Source organism: Dipteris shenzhenensis, chromosome 3 (genome assembly GCF_047967505.1).
Source record: "Dipteris shenzhenensis isolate YYH24624 ecotype China chromosome 3, Dip_SZ_1.0, whole genome shotgun sequence".
NCBI classification, from domain to species: Eukaryota; Viridiplantae; Streptophyta; class Polypodiopsida; order Gleicheniales; family Dipteridaceae; genus Dipteris; species Dipteris shenzhenensis.
Window position 1 is genome coordinate 49,206,613 of NC_141598.1, and position 17,805 is coordinate 49,224,417.

Here is a 17,805-nt window from a genome sequence, read left to right on the forward strand (position 1 = left end):
TCTGGGTTTGAAACATGACCCAGTATGTGAAGAATTCCTCCTGCCATTGGCTTTTGCGGTCCCCGTGGCTTCTCTGCCTCTTTTCCCTTTGAAGTTGAAGGCTTTTCTGGGCACTGGGCAGCCACATGCCCCTCTTTGCCACACTTAAAGCATTTCCCATCTCTCAGCTATCTGTTGAGGAGGGAATGGGGATTTGCCTTTATATGTCTTTGAAAACTGAGTACCCCTCGGCATCTGAGGCTGAAACCCTTTCTTTTCAACCTTGGGATACTCTTTCTTCTCTGATTTTGAAAAATCAGTTTTCTTCCTTTCAGCACGTCCTGCATGCAAGGATAGCACCGTGGATGGATCTTGTAACGGCACAAGACTAGCTATTGAAGCTGAATGCTTAAAGTCTTGAATGTTCTTTGCCCCCAAAGTATTCACTACTGCCTGAATATACTGCCTGAATTCTTGGACTGAGACTTGCTCTATACTTTCTCATTTGGGTTCCTTTGGAGATCTTTTTGAAAGGTGCAACTTGCAAATAAGCATCCCAAAACTTTTGGTTGTACACATCCACTGTATCTCCTCTGCATTTATATGCAAACTGTCCCAATCTTGAAGAACATGATCTCTAAATTGTTTAGGCATAAACTGTTGGTAGAAGGCTTTCTTGAAGTCCTTCCACCTCTTTGGGGCTGACCCATCTGTGGTCTGTGCACTCCACCATGCACTAGCTGTCACTGTCAAGCGCAAACTGACCATTCTTAACTTGGAGGATTCTGAAAACTTTTCTGTACCGAATGCAGCATGAACATGCCTGATGAACTGCAATGCTTTGTTTGTATGACCATATTGTCCATTGTAGGTCATAAACTTGACAGATTTACCTCCCTCTTTGAATTCCTTGGTCTCTTTGGAAGACTTTTTCTTCCTGGACTTCTTGTGTTTCCTTCTTTTCCTAGATGGTTTATCTGATAAAGAAGAAGATAGAGAAGTCAAGCTCGAGGTAGACGGTGAAGGACTGGGAGATCGGTGATGATGCCTCGATCTCTTCGTGCTATGAGACCGTCCCCTATGAGATCATTCTCTCTCTGGCTGTACACGAGAGTGTGCCTCTGGCATTGGCACATCATACGCCGCATTAGGCATAGCTTCTACTTGAAATAAATGCTGAGCTCTTGGATCCCTTCTAAAATTTTCCATCTCCTGCATACGAGTGCGTACCATCTGCTCAAACTCTTGCTGAGTTTGTTGCACACTTCTCTGTCTTGGAAGTGCATCCCTATCTTGTGAATCCCACTGGATAGGTGATTGAGCCATTTTCTTACGACTCGTTTGAGCTGCGAGTTTCTCACACACACTGTGTATGCAACTGATGCACGTTGCCTTTGCTTTTCAGAAAGAAAGTACCTCAACAAGAGGTGTCTTGCATTTACAATCTATGCCAGTACCGGGCTGTCAACTCAAAGCATATACCCACAAAATGCCAAGGCATCAACAACTATATTGCCCCTCTTTTTTTTTTTGGCTGAGTATGCATGTGATTCCCTTTTCCTGAGCACAAAGGCATGCATTCCTTTACTTGTGCAAATCTCTGATTTTTCTCTGATTTCTGCTTTTTCTGACAGCAAATACTCTCTCAGATAGGTGAAAACTGCTAGCAGAAACAATCTCTGCAACTATCTTTTTTTTTTTGGGGACAGTAATTGGATGAAGTAACCGGCTGGTTACTTTAACCAGACTGACTGGTTCTGGTCTGGTTAGCTCTCAACTGGACCTCAACCATCTGTAGTCTAGTTAACCAACTATGGTCTGGTTAACTACAACCAAGGTTAGTTGGTCAAACCTGGTTTGACTAACCAGTCTAGTTTGGTTAGACCAACTAACTGAACTTCTAACCAGGGTTAACTAACTAGAGTTAAAAAATCACTGGTTTGCCACATCAGCTTGCCACGTGTCTTGCCACATCATCTGTGAGCTGGCTGCCATGTCAACATCTGAGCTGGCTGCCACGTCATCACCACACGTGTGGATGCCACCTCACCTGCTGACTTGCCACATCATCTGCTGCCTGGCTAGGTGCCACGTCAGCACAGTACATGTGTCTGCCATGTCACGAAAGCCACGTCACCCTAAGGTTAATCCTTGGGCTGAAGATGGCGACAGATTCTCTCACGGTGTCGCGCGTCGCGCCTTCTAGAAATTATTAGCTTCGCGCGTCGCGGGAGCCTGCGTGAAGGTCCGTCGATGGTCCCGCTTGGTTTCTGGCCTATCTAGCACCGATCTGATGCGCCAGTTCCGTCTGTCTTTGATAGCACACCAAGCTTGGAATATATGATGGCTCTTTAGCTCCCCGTGATCTCCCAACGCCAGAGCCTGTTCTCGGAAAGGACGCTCGCGTCGCCTGCAAACGCCTCGTGACCACGCTTTGTTACCTTCACGGACTGTCACATTCACCCAATCACTCATCGCCTGAGCTTTCCGTCTGCAAACATTTGATCACCACGCTTTGCATTCGCCAACAGGCTATACATTGATGTGGTAATAGGCCTTGTCAATTTGCGACTATCTTCTTTGTTCGGATACAATTGCGCCAGCACATCACGCTCACCACGATGCTTTACGTGGTCACGGTGGGTCTCTGGTTTCTTTCCCTCCTTGTCTCCTAGATCGTCACAGCCTAAGAAGGCTATGAGCCTTGGCTCTGATACCAATGAAACCTCTCGCTCTCATTTCTCTATGAAATGTTACTCGTAAAAGACAGCAAAGACACTCTCTTTTCTCTCCCTCTCTCCCTCTCTCAACAGATACACTAGGGCCCAGGACAATCGTCGGGCTGGACCCCCCCGAAGGTTTTATTCATTAGAGAGAAATTTAGTACATAGTTCAGCGTAGAGCTGTTCATATATAATTCAAACGTGAATAATTTTATTACATGAGCTCTCAGGCTCCCCTTTTTGGCAACAAGCCACTTGTCAATTTCTACTTTACTTTCCTAATTACATGCCACTAAGGGCAACTTTGGAGTCTTCGAAGTACTTGGTCACGCTAACCGCCTCCTAGACTCTTGTTAGGCTCCCGTAGCACTTAGGAAAATAACTCTTCCTAGTACCTGCAACAATAAATTAAAGCGCACCACCATGGCACCCATTAATTGTTAGCGCTGTGCATGCAAATAACACACTGTGGACTAATTCTAGTCATGGTGGGTGTTTCCACTGAACACATGTGCACACATAACATATGTAAAAAAATATATTTATTCTCTCGTTGACCGAAGTCAACGCTCTTGATCATAATTAAGGGCTTTGACCAAGGGTCGAGGCGCCTTAATTATAGTCAAGTCTCTCCAACCGAAGTTGGCACAACTCTCCAACTGAAGTTGGCACATCTTGGTTAACCGTAGTTAACCCGCTTGGCGCATGCCAAGTCTCGTTGACCGAAGTCAACACTCTCTGACCGTAGTCAGCTCTGTGGTTCTCTGGTAAACCGCAGTTAACCCTCTTGGTAATAAACCAAGCCTCCCCGATCGAAGTCAGGTTTACTTGACCAGAGTCAAGTATCTTTGACCATAGTCAATTCTCTGACCATTAAAAGAACTCTTTGACCATATTTTACATTTTGTCCCATAGGCCCGTGAGGCCTCCCACGGACATTAATGTGACTTTCTTTCTTTCTTTCTTTCTTTCTTTCTTTCTTTCTCTGTCTCTCTCGCTCATGCTCTGTGTGTTAGAAACTCACTGTGCCCACCTGTGAGCCCCCGATTTGAGGGGACAAGGGGCAGTGAGAGGTAGGAGGGCTGGGGAGAGAGAGACTCAGGCCGGCATCATAGGCAACCAGCACACGGGCTGGTTGCAGTCTGTAACAGCAGGAATAAAGGGGCTCTAGGCGTCACATAGAGGCACCAGGAGCAGCATTGACTGGCTGCCCAGGGCGCCCTTAAATAGGGGCCTATGGCTGGCCAAGTCGACCCAACCAGGGCCACCGACCAGGGCCAACCCTGGTCGGTTTACTAGGGTCCATGTGGTCGGCCACCAGACAGGGTACCGACCCTGCTGGTCGGTCAACTGAAGGGGCCTGGGCAGTGCCTATAAAAGGCCCACTCCTCCATTGGTTCCAGCATCCAGTGCAAGACTGAAAGCTCCTCTCCAAGGCTGTGTTCAGCACTCAGATTTGGAGCAGTTGGTGAGAGAGAGAGTCCATCAATATTCTCCAGTACTTTGCTGTGTTTTGTACTGCTCCCTTGGAGCTATTTTTCTGTCCACCATCTGGTGGATGAATATACTCTCTCTCTCTCTTTCCGTCCATATTTATTTCTGAGTGAGTGTTTGTTGCATCTGTGATCATCTATCTGAGTTGAGTGTGTGTAAGAGTTGGAGAGATCTTGGGTGGAGGTTTGAGTGATTCATTCCCTCTTATTTTCTAACACTGTCTTTGCATTTCTTATTCTTATTTTGTGATTTGTTTTCTTCCTTTTTGCTATGAAAGTTTTTGTTGTTTGGTTGGGATTCCAAAGCTTGGGTTTACCTAAGAATCCAGCTTATGCTTGGGTACTGATGAGCACATAAGCATAGCTTTGCTTACTAAGTTATCATTCTTTTTCATTTTTCTCATTTACTCATAAGTTTGTCTAAAGCCGCTTACAAACTCCCTTTCCTTTGTTCTTTCGCTTCTTCTATAAGAAATTTCAATTTGTAAGATTGGATATATTATAGTCTTATGAAGGTACACACACACACACACACACACACACACACACACACACACACACACACAGGGGTTACCATCTGTATTATGTATGTGAATTCTAGTCCTTTATTTTCTGCCGAGTCCCCTTGCTGCTTTTACATACTTGTTGATAAACCATCGCTATCCAAAAGCAAGTGACACTTGGGTAGTCAATCCCATATGTTCGCCCCTTCCTGAAGAAAATACTCCTGCAAGATGGCTCATTTCGTTGTTTTGGCACCTGCAACCCTGACTCTTTGTACACACCCAGAATTTTCTTGATTCTATGCAGTCTTGTTTGGAAGAGACTTAAATGAAATTACGTTGTCTTCATATGAGGCCACAACTCGAAAGCATGTGCTGCATGTGCTAAAGTGGCCTTCTGCCTCAATATCAGCCTTCATCATGACTAAGCCTGCCTGCAGCTTTGGTGGAGACTTGATATGAGGGCCTTTGTATAAATGTATAAATGTTTGTGTGATTATGCATGCGTGCATCTGGGGGTGTGAGTGAATGTTATGTATACAATCACACACACCTACGTAATATGTGCCAAAACACACGCATGCATACTCTTTGCATTTACAAATATGTGTGCATGCTTGTGTGTTTTCAGTGTATGCTCAACATGCACTCCATGTATATAAGTAAAGACTCTGTGTGTGCGCACGCTTGCATATGACAGTTTTGTGAGTCGTTATGATTTTAAATGAGCCTGGGACTTTTAGGTAGGTTAATATCGGGTTTGACAACATGAGCAGTAATGGCGGAGATGTGGATTGTGATGTATAAAAGCCTTTCAAAATTTAGATAGACTTAGCTCAATCTTTTGTTGGCGAACAACTCTTTCGAATTTGGATACCTTTATCTGTATAAGGTTCGAGTGGGCAATCAGTTTTACTGAATTATTGGGAGTCCTTCATGTAGAACATCTATGGGTTTGTGGTCTGTACTCTCTGCCATATAAGTATGTGAACTCAAATTTGGGGATTGCTAGCATCTCGAGCGGGCAATCAGTTTTACTGAATTATTGGGAGCACTTTGTGTAGAACATCTATGGGTTTGTATTCAATTGTGGTCTGTACTCTCTACCATATAAGTATGTGAACTCGAATTGGGGATCGCTACCTGATGCTAGTTGCAGTCAAAATTGAAATACTCTATCAAGGCATGATGATGTCATCCTTTGAATTTTTAAATGAGCTTAAATTGACTCTTAAAAAAGTAAGAAGTCTCAGAATGTATACATATAATCGTACTATTTTAACTGAAAGGATGTTCTTGCAATGAGCTCTATTTTTTATCATGTTTTTCTTTTGTTGATTTGTAGGTACTCTCCAAAGAGTTCTTTCAGGGTTTTCAAGATCCCTTTGAATTGAGCTCAAATTAACTTTAAAAAAAAAAAAAGTCTCGAGAATCTATAGAAATAATTGTAATATATTAACTGAAAGGTGTTCTTTGCAATGAGCTCTATCTTTTATCATGTTTTATTTTTGTTAATCTGTAGGTTCTCCCCAAAGAGTTCTTTCAGGGTTTTTAAGATCCTTTCTGGATAGCAGTCGAGCTGAGGTTCCTTTCCATCCTGTCCAGTTGCCTGAGTTGGGCTTGTCTGAAGTTGACAAGAGAAGAATCAGAGACCGGAGCAGTATTATGGCACGTCATTTTTTTGCTGACAAGGGCGATGAATATGTCAATGCTCAGGTAGAGTTTCATAGTGCATTATGGTATTTCAGGATTCATTGACTAACAGAACTTGTTATGTAGGGAGGTCAGGCTCTTCACAAAATTTGATTTACATTTGTTGATCTCCCTTTTTTGGCCTCCGCATGTATGAAATTATTAGGATCCGCCCCCCATGCGCCCCCTCCTTTCTCTCTCTCTCTTTTCAACATGCATGTGGATAACGAAGAAGAAGAAGAAGAGAAAGAGGAAGAAGAAGAAGAAGAAGAAGATATGTACCGAATCTCCCTCATCCTTATCTAGGTTGTAGAGCTGATGCTGAAGATGCAAGATCCGAGATGTGTTGTTTGTCTCGTACAGATTTTTCAAAGTGACCCACGTCTCTACTGACGTCTCGGCCATCTGGACGTGAGGAAGCACAGAGTCCGCTATAGTCCATATGATCAATGCCAGGGCATGGGCATCTCTGTCTTCCCAAGCTTCGAGCTTCTCTCGGTCTACTGCCATGAGTATATTCCCTTGTCTGTCCATCGTGTCCTCCGGCTTCGCCTCTACTCCCGTTGTCAATTTCCACAGCTTCCGAGCCACTAAATGACTCCGGATCTTCACCTTCCAAATCGGGTAATTTGACCCATCCAGTTTTCCAGACTCTCCAAAGTTAGGGATAGTGAAAGAAAGAAATCTGGGGGAGGAGGAAGGGAGAGCAAGGGTTGAAGAGTCTGAAGAGGTCGACATCTCTGCTGCTAAACCACACAGCAAAGTCAACCAAACTCAACCTTCAGTAGACACTAACTCTAAACGCACCTGACTGAACCTGAGTCACTCTACTTCTCGCAAGGGCACTATCCTCCAGTCGTGGAAGTCGATTCCCAAGAGCTTCTGAATCAGGGTCGTCCTTCAGCAAGGTCCTTGCCTTCAGGCTCCCACACTTGTGAGCCTCCTACTTGGGCTCTGATACCATGTTAGAAATGACCCAATAGAGGGTACGCACAACGGAAGACTGATAGAATTGCCCAAGATCTCACACAGTGTGGTGTGGGGTGTGGAATCACAAACTTCTTAAACTTATGTGCATAGCATAGGTGTGCATACTCATCAATAGAGAGATTAATTCTACAAATGAGGATGCATTGGAAGAAATGGGAAGCTCTTTTAATGTTAGGGTTATGATTCAACAACATCGACCTCAATATCTTGAATTTGGTGGAGAGGAGGTTTCAATCCTCTCCGTTCCTTCAAAAAAGGTCAACAACAACATTATGTTTTCCATTCTGAGGTTTGATACTAACTTGTTCTCGGCTTGATAATTCAATATTTTGATTAAATCTAATAAGCTAATATTCATTTATTTATTGGTGCAGTATAGTTATCTCATGGTTTTCCAAATCAGTACAGAACTGTGTGTATATGCTGGATTCTCTCCTTTCTGTTATACTTAGTGATAGCAGAAAGACAACAGCTGATGTTTGCATAGATACAGTCGCAGCAGAGGTGCCAGCTTAGCAGCACCACGTCAGTAGCCAGTCGTTTGCCACGTGGACTGTAAGAAATCCTAGATTTACTATATTGAGAAATGTGCTAAGGAACAGAAAGGAGACTGAAATAGCAGAGAACAAGGAATATTTGTATTGCTTGAGTGTCTGTAGTATAGCTGTAGTGTGTCATGCATACAATTGGGCCTCTCTTATATAGAGAGTAAAGAGTCACACATGAAAAGGTGTGTACTCCAAAGTGTATGTGCATGAAGAGGTGTGTACCCCTTGTGAAGGGTGTGACCCTTGATGAGAGGGTACATTACAATAGGAGTGTCTCTTCAATAGAGTGTCTCTTGTGAAGGGTTGTGCCTCATAGGAAGTGTCCCGTCGAAAGGGCATATCCTTCCACAAGTGTCCATTCATCAAACAATCCATGAGTCTAGAAATAGAGAAAGGAATACGTCACAGATTGTGACATCCCCTCCCACTCAAAATAAGACCCTGGTGGAGATAATGAACTGATGTAGAAAATATCACGGTAAATTCTGAAAATATTACTGTAAAGTGTCAGGGTACTGTTGTAAGTCTTCATCAGATTGCCAAGTAGCATCGGAGTCATCCAGATCTCGCCAAAGAACAAGGAATTCCGTGATAAGTCGATGTCGAGTCTCTCGCTGTCGATGGTCCATAATACGCTCAGGAATAAGGAGAACATAATCGTCTTCAATTTCTGGGACATAATCACCTGGAGGAACTGCTTCATCGCCTGGGATGTACGTCTTTAGCCAAGAAATATGAAATGTCGGATGGATTTTACCCCATGATGGTGGTAATTCCAATTTGTAACTTAAAGGTGAATTTTTCTTGATGATCCGGAAAGGTCCATAGTATCTTGGTCGCAACTTAGGAAACATAGACTTGACCGTCTTATAGCGATGTGGGGCTACAAATAATAGCACCATGTCACCAGTGTCAAATTCCAGGTGACGTCTATGTTTGTTTGCAAACCGTTGATACCGCTCTTGCACTTTTTGCATATGATCCTTGACTTGGAGTAGAATGTCTTGCATTTCTTGAACCAGTTGATCAGCTAGGGCCACTCGATGTTGAAGTACAAAATTCGTTGGTACAATCGGAGTGTGTCCATAAGCTGCTTGGAATGGAGTCATGCTGATGGCACTATGGAAAGAGTTATTATAAGCAAACTCAAGGAGTGGTAGATACTCTTCCCAAGCTGCTAGGCATGATTGAATATAATGTCGAAGCATTTCTTTCAGAACTTGGATGAAAAACTGGCGAGGGCAGGGGCTGCATATGGCGAGGGGGTAGGGCAGCGAAATAGCGAGGGCAGGGGCTGCGCAAAGAGGCCAACCTGTTCGACGAAAAAACTGTACGAGCGTTGAAATTGGATCGTCCCTTTTGTCTTTTCATTTGTGCTGCCTTAGGTTGGGTGGTTGCCCGAAAAATTAAAGGGTGGGTTTATTTAACCCTTGGGTATCTAGGGTAGACCTAAGGTTTGGGGCTGGGTTTTCCTTTTTAACCCCTCTAGGTACCCTTTTTATAAGTGCTTGGTGCCAAAAGGTGTGCCTATTCGAAGGGGTGTGACCCTTGGAATAGGTGCACCTTTTCATGAAGGGGTGTGTCCCTGTTTTTAAAAGGGGTGTCCCCACATGAAGAGGTGTGTCCTTTTTTCCATGATGGGGTGTGTCCCTTGGGTGAGGAGTCAAGGTGGAAAAGGTGCGTCCCTTGGTTTTGGGACAGCCCAAGCACATGAAAAGACACGATCTTTGTCGTGTTTATTCACATCAACTCGTGATGTGTGGGAGATGGAGAGGCCATTGATGACTTTAGGCAGGATTGGCGCTAAAAATTTTTACGCTCATTCTCTCCATCTCTTCCATGCACAATGTGCACGGATATCCTTCTAGCGGAAAGAGATGTATCAGATAGGCGCTAGAAGGTGGGGGGCATTTCCTACAGGCAGGAGCGAAATTTGCTCTGATACCACTGTAAGAAATCCTAGATTTACTATATTGAGAAATGTGCTAAGGAACAGAAAGGAGACTGAAATAGCAGAGAACAAGGAATATTTGTATTGCTTGAGTGTCTGTAGTGTAGCTGTAGTGTGTCATCCATACAATTGGGCCTCTTTTATATAGAGAGCGAAGAGTCACACATGAAAAGGTGTGTACTCCAAAGTGTATGTGCATGAAGAGGTGTGTACCCCTTGTGCATGAAGAGGTGTGTACCCCTTGTGAAGGTGTGACCCTTGATGAGAGGGTACATTACAATAGGAGTGTCTCTTCAATAGAGTGTCTCTTGTGAAGGGTTGTGCCTCATAGGAAGTGTCCCGTCGAAAGGGCATACCCTTCCACAAGTGTCCATTCATCAAACAATCCATAAGTCTAGAAATAGAGAAAGGAATACGTCACAGATCGTGACATGGACTGGTTGGTGCCAGGTCAGCAGCCAGTTGGCCACATCAGCCCTAGTCGATGGTGCAACAGCAAGGTCGGCCTTGCTGGTTGGTATTTTGAACCCCAAGGGGGGCCTATAAAAGCAACCCCCTTGGCCCTCATTCTCCATCCACTCCTCAGGCCTTCAAGGGACCTAGCGTGCCCTTTGCTTCAGCCCATTGAGGCTTGGATGAGCTATTTTCTTTTGGTTTATTTTGTCCCATAGGCCCGTGAGGCCTTGCGAGGATGTTACTGTTAGAAATGACCCAACAGAGGGTACGCACAGTAGAAGACTGATAGTAATGCCCAAGAGCTCATAGAGTGTGCATGTGGGGTGTGGAATCACAAATTTCTTAACTTATGTGCATAGATGTGCAAGCCAGTAAATAGACAATGCTCAGAGACAAATATAGAAGCAATACTTTTTATTTCCGTCCGTCCAGAAACTAGGACAGGATACAATACCAAAAGGTCCTTCTACTACAAGCCTGGCACTTCTAGATCTCTGAGCCCGCATGCTCCACCTCAAGCATATGTAGACTCTCTGTCTAGATCCCTTCCACCTTGCTGTTTGGAAGCCAGCCTAGGTGGGCAGCACCTTGAGCTCAGTCTGCAGCCCTATGTCAGCCTCCTTCTCCTCCTGTGTGTAGGTCCAAGGGTGGGCTAGGTGCTGCTGCTGTCTGCTCCCCAACTGCTGCTCCAAGTGATGTTGATCTCAGCAACCTTTTGCCCTAGAAGACAGTCTAGGTTCAGCCTCTTCCTGGAGCCAAGTCTGCAGCAACACCTCTCTCCTTCACTTCCTGTGTAGAGGCCCAAGGATGGTGGATGTGCTGCTCCTTTCTGCTCTTCCCAAGCTGCTCTGCTGGATATGAAATGAGGCCCAGGGCCTCTCCTTTTATAGGGCCCAAGGCCCCCTTGAACCAACCGACCAGCCAGCCCTAAATGGGCCGACTGGCTGGTCTGTTTGGGCTGACCAGTCTGCCCCCCCCCCTCCGGTCTGTAAAACCGACCTGGCTGGGGCTTTTCTTCAGACCCTATATAAGGGCTCTAGCCAGGCCCTTTTGGGCTGCTGCTAGGCTGCCCTTTTATTGCTGCTGGAGACGCTCTTGCAGGCTTCATACCTGCCCATGGACCCCGCCATGCAGCCGTACTGCAGCCGTACAGGTCGGCGCACCCTGCTGATGTCATTGCGCCTCCAAGGATCTGCACAGTCCCGTACAGCCACGCGTCATCACCCGTACTTAGTCATCACCCGTACTTAGAGACGCTGCTGTCTTGTACTGTTCCTTCAGGGATCCTCCTCTATTGGCTGTGAGGTGCTGCCCATGTGGCAGCCCCCTCCCTCTCTCTTCTGTGGGCATCTTCTGCCCTAGGTCTCCCTCCCCCATGCTCTCCTCATGTGGGGGCTTACAGATGGGGGAGGTCACCATTCCAACAGTTACTAATCTTGCAGGCTGCTCACCACCCAACCATGACATCTACGGGATACGATCTTGACTCAAGAGATGTCCCCTTCGAGCCACACGCTGAGCTACTCGCAGGAACTCCCAACCAGATCGTGACCAACCTGGTGTCCCATACCACCAGGTGGCACCTAGAGGCCTCAGATCTACTGCTAGGCCTTGGGCTACGCTAAGATGCAGGCGCGCGTCTGCGAATCAATCCAGGATCAGACCTAGCACTAGGGAACTAGACTTGGCCTCCCCAGGCTACTTGAGCTAGTTCTGTGTACCCCAGTACACGTCAGATACTAATCCATGCACATGACAGTAACCAGGTTGGATCTGTTGACAGATTGATTCACTTTGTGAAAATGGCAGTTACAGTCTTTCAAAATGGCAGTTCCAGACTAGATCTGGTCTGTAAACTTCCCAGATCTGATCGGCCAGTTAAAGAGCCTTCAGGGGTATAAAAGAAAGCCAAAGCCTCATTCTTTCCAGCATCAGTAGTGGAAACACTTCAGTCAGAAATCTCAGCAGCAAGCAGCCTTACCTTAGCAACCACTGCAGCTCCGTAGGCTCTCCATATTCAATATTGATATCCAAGCCTTCAGTCCCATCAGATTTAGCTATCCCATCTCAGTTGTGCATTCGAAGGTGCATACGAATTCAGCTCTATGAAAGGCCCCATGACGATGTTTTTTCACCTGGGACATTGTAGAAAAGGGGGTAGGGGCAGATCTAGAGGAAGGGGATAGAATAGCAGAAGGTAGAGAGAGAGGGGAAGAAGGGAGCAGAGAGAGAGAGAGAGAGAGAGAGAGTAGGGAGAAGAGAGAGTGAGTGAGCGTAGGCAGCAGGTGGCAAGAAGGAGGAGGGGAAGTAGCTAAGAGGCCTCTAAAGGTCCTCTAAATTGCCCCTTTCCCCCCTTCACGACAGACATGGTCGAGGCTCTGTTGAAGTTGTGGCTGTTTCTACATTCAAATTCGTTTTGTATCTATGGAACCAGTCGTTCAATCAGCTTTCTCCTATAAGTAATTTTCTTAGTTTTCATTTCATGAGCTTGCCAAAGACAAGGACATCTGTTTAATCTGGGACATATTTTCATGCATAGCTGCATATATATTTTGCCATTTATGACTATATCAGGGACGTCATGGCACACAGTCTACACATTGCACAATGATGCAATGGTGCAAGCCTTGTGAGTGGAATCTCGATTCAACGATGCGTTTCAAGCATGTATTTGATACTAAATTTGGCACGGAACCTAGTCTTGATGTAATTGCTTTTCTTTCCCTTTTACAGACTTAGGGTATAGCACAGCCAAGTTGTAATTGCTTTTCCCTTTTACAGACTTGGGATATGGGACAGCCAAGTTGCTAACATCATCAAATGGGGCAGATTTGAATGGCAGAGATGAAAGATATAGTTTAATGACGGATTAAAACTTTGTTCTCTTGCTCGCTCTACAAAAAACTTTACTTCATAAGATTGGATTTATTCTAGCCTTATGAAGGTACATATTTGATTGGGAATCATTATCTATAGTGATGAAAGGAAGACCATGTTTCTACATACACATTGTCTTGAACAAATTTGCACACATCTGGAAACAATTTTAGTATTTTTCAGATGATATTCAAAAATTAGGTCTTAGGAAGGTAGCAAGAAAGTGAAATTGCAAGAAGACATTGTTTAGAGATCCTCATTGCTTGTCTCTTGGTTGTTGCCTTATTGTTTCTTAGTCAACTGAAATTTCATTTGCCCACTCATAAGCATTTTACTTATCTCATTAATGCCTTATTTTCTGCAGTTCAGCATATTTTTCCTCACTTCAAGAAACATGGTAGATTATACCGGGAAAGCATGAAGCATCACATGAATTGTTTTCTTTTTTCAGGTAAATGCCCTATTGCATTCATTGGATATAGAGTCTGATTTAAGGGCTTGGGGGCCACAAGGTGGTCGATTGTCAGAGCTAGAAGAGTATTGGAATGAAGCACATGCTGGAAGGATAGGATCCCAGCAAAGTGGCAATTCTAAACATTTTGAAATGTCAAATCACTGGGCAGCAGAGTTTGGTCAACAACAGAATTTCTTGAACGATCCACAAAACTGGGCGAATGAATTTGAGCATCAGCAGGGCAATGGTTGGGCTCATCAGTTCCATGAGGTTTGTTTTAGGTGATACTATTTTGATTGATAAAGAATTATATGGAAACAAGAACTGGTGTGTGGGTTGTGTTTATATCCACTCGTTAGTTACATTGGTCAATAGAGAGAGAATGTGGACTGCCTTCTTCTTTAGTGCTAGCTTTGGTCATGACTGATCCTCTGGAGTGCTGACAAGAACCGAGTACAAAGATTTCATATAATGGATTTTAAGTGTGTGGGTGCATGTATATTTCAGAGCTCTGAAATATGTTTGTACGATTGTCTACATTCACCCTTGGGCACTGATGATGTCGGTGAGGAAGTCATAGCTGCTAGTCCCTGCTATGCGTGTTGGAGGTTATGGTTTTCAAGCTTGTGACTGTCATGTGATTGAACTGCAGTATATGTTTGTTTCCAAAGGTATGTTCCTGGATTCATTTACATATGTCTTTGTTGGTGTGAGACTTGAGTGATGTATTGACCCTAAATGAATGATTTGTTGGTTTTGTACTTAACTTTTCGATCCCATTTTTGCTTATGAGGGCTATGCACAATTAAGTTGCATTTGTCCAGAGCTTCCTGATGATGTATAATTTGACGATGCCATGGCAAATGGACCGTTTGTCATAGAATTCGTTACGTGGTTGTAGTTTGGATCTGTTTGTACAATGTGGATATTACAAAGGATACACAGCAACCTCTAATACTTATCATGGCCATAGGTCCAATCGAGATCCACCCCCCCATGAGAGTAAAGTATGCCTCCAGTGAACCTCTAGCTGCTACACTTGTTTTGGATACAACTAAACCATTCACAGGGAATGTCTCGGCTAGTTAAGTTCACTATCAGGGCTAGAGGGTGGCTGAGTCGGTAAGCCTACTTTAGGACTACGTCTCGTGGAGCTTTTAGCACTAGACTAAAAATAGAACTTAGAAGGTTGCCTGTTTAGAATTTGCCTAGAACTGCCTGTCTTGATAGGTCTAGGACATGGGCAGCACTGCTTCCCTTTGCCCTTGGTATTGCAGTGAGCTTGTGGTCTTACTGCTAATCCTGTGGACTCCTTACTTAGGGGTCGACTTTGGCTAGATTTGATATAACTCTTAACCAAGTCATAACACAGTGGGAGCTAACCGACAAAGAAGTGTATAGAAAGCCTCTTTTTCAAAACAATGAAAATTTTAGTGCAGCAAGTATTGTCGTCAACATGGGTTCGCATGCAAAAAGGTCAGCTGAGAGGGAAGAAAATACAAGCCAAAGACGCTTTGGAAGACATGAATGTAGAAAAAATGTTGTAGTCAAGTATTGGCTTCCATAACTTCACATGCCTTTGGACATCTGTAGAGTACAAATACAAAAATTGAAGAAAAACCTTTTTGCAATAGTTAGACAACTAGGCCCTCCATCTTTTGTTTGTTACGTTCTTTGCCGCTGGAAAACTATGGAACCCTTACTCTCTTGAATGCTGGTGCTATAGAAGTATGCAGCACCCCTTGTATTAATCTGTTGTCACTAGTAATTGTATCGATTATTCTCCTCTTGTAGTTGCTTGCATTGTGAGATGGTCCGGAGGAAGCTGGTGGAGAGGTGTTGCCACACACTCATCAATCTCTACATCAATGTGAACACCTTCCCCATTAGGGGGGCCTCTGTAAAGATCCATCGCTGAGATTGCTACGACTGCCACCCAGTGCAAGGAGTGTTCTTTAGAGCCCTTGTTGAAGCAAGAACTTCTGAAGCTTTGTCCTTGGAGTGTGTCCTCTTTCAGTGAGGTTGCCTAGAAGGGATCTTTGGATTAATAACGTTCAGCCCTCCCTTTGCTTGGAGAAGGATACTGTTTGCTAAGCAACTCTCGCTCTAGTAGTCCTTATGATACTTGATCTTGCCCATAGAAAGTTCGAAACCAACCTCTTGATGTGTCCCATACAACCTTTGTGGAAGTGCCAACACGGTGGGATGTACTAAGCCGTGGCCAAAAGAATATGGTTTACCACAATTGTTTGCTTGTGAGGGATAGCGTGGTTGAGCTGCTTCGTACGCACACTCTCTAGCACTAGGGATATCTGTTGAGATATTCGAACCCATCCTGGCAGCCGAGGTAATAGGCCATTTGGCCTTGAGGTATGCATCTGAAGCCAAAAGTGGTTCCTCTGATGGTGTGAGGGAACCGACTGATTTATTTTGGTTGATCTTGGCTCCAGATGCTTTGCAATAGACCTGTAGGAGGTGTCTCACTTCTCTATGTTGGAGATATCATAGCCAAAGAGTGTGGTGATGTGATGTGTTGATGTGTAGTACTAGGAGTTCTAGTACTAGTTCATCTGTGAGTCATGTGTGAGTGCTACGAGTCACTATGGGACTTATCCCATATGCACTTGGTGCAAGTGTGAGTGTGTAGCCTATGTAAGACTTGTACTTCACTTGTCATCATATACTTGATGAATGAAAGCCTTCTTCATGTCTTCATTTGAGTATCATTTTCTCACACCCTAACGTTCTCTCTCTCTCTCTCTCTCTCTCTCTCTCTCTCTCTCTCTTAAAGCATGGAATGCCAGCACAAAGCTTCAAAAGAACTACAAAAGTAAGGTTATCTGCACAGGATGGGCAACTGACATAAGAAAATGGTTCAGCAGATGGAAAGTGGAAGCATATTTGACCATGCCGCCTGAAAAGGTCAACATGCAAGAGTTTCAACTGTCTTTACTGAGCACTTTGCGGAATCACTGGTTGACAAGTGAAAAGAGGGTAAAGCTGGAATATTATCAAGACGACATAAATCCCACATGTTGGTCTACATACATGTCCATAGAGATTCATGATCAGTCTTATATTAGCACACCTATCCCCCTTCTATATCGCGGAAACATCGCCAGGTTCCATACCAGATCTCATACATTTGCCATTGAGCAAGGAGCTTGGATACACCAGCCCAGACATGCTAGAGTCTGTACCCTTTGTGACATGCAGACAGTTGAGATAGAGGCACATGTAGCTCTACAGTGCCCCCGATATGCACATATCAGGGAGGACTACCAGCAAATACTGGGAGACTCCGCTCAGTTGACATCAGTTCTCTTCATTGCCTCTCCGGCAGCATTGGGATCTTTTGTCACTCGTCTTTTTACCTGTCGTCAGGAGCTCATAGACTCCTGACCCCTCTCCTTGAGGAGACTCTTTTTACATTGTATCGAGACGGGTCCCATGGGTCATTTTTTGGCCCCCCCAGGATGCTAATAAATTCTAGTTTCTCTCTCTCTCTCTCTCTCTCTCTCTCTCTCTCTCTCTCCCATGTTTCTAACATGGCATCAGAGCAAGTTCACCGTGCCATAGCTGCCCACGTCATCCTAGACCTTTTAGCCCGTGGGGAAGTTCTCCTTGTTGGGGACTTTAACGCCAGGATGATCACGAGCCAGGCACCACTCCTGGACTTCCGAGACGACTCTATCATGCCACTAGACATGGACCTAGACGGAGCAGGTATGACCAGGACCTCATCGGACTGACACGGGCCTGTTACACTGTCATGTGCACGGATTGGTATCTGACGTGTACTGGGTACACGAGACTAGCTCAGGTAGCTTGGGGAGGCTTAGAGTTAGGCAGGCTTGATTCTCGGGTTGAGTGGCAAGGGTACGAACCAGTTAGAGGTCTTCGCTATTTTTGGCGCTTGGGGCCCGAGTCTATATAAGGGGCCCAGGGGTTCAGTTCTCAGAGAGCCGATGGGAGCAAGTTTCGTTCCCAGGTGCTAGGTCTGATCCTGGATTGAGTCGCGGACGCGCGCCTGCATCATAGCGTAGCCCAAGGCCCAGCAGCAGATCCCAGGCTTCACAGCGCCACTTGGTGGTATGGGACACTAGGCTGGTCAGGATCTGGTTGGGAGTTCGTGCTAG

The 17,805-nt window shown here is 44.9% G+C and overlaps 1 protein-coding gene across 3 annotated transcripts in view; it reads left to right on the plus strand.

Moving 5' to 3' along the window:
• Positions 1 to 17,805, plus strand: part of PEX5 (peroxin 5) — a 74,856-nt gene that overhangs the window by 13,093 nt on the left and 43,958 nt on the right. For all 3 annotated transcript variants that reach the window (XM_087402172.1, XM_087402170.1, XM_087402175.1), the window contains exons 5-6: positions 6,221 to 6,414; positions 13,664 to 13,936. In XM_087402172.1, coding sequence (XP_087258298.1) covers positions 6,221 to 6,414; positions 13,664 to 13,936 — 467 coding nt within the window. The remainder of the gene's footprint in view (positions 1 to 6,220; positions 6,415 to 13,663; positions 13,937 to 17,805) is intronic.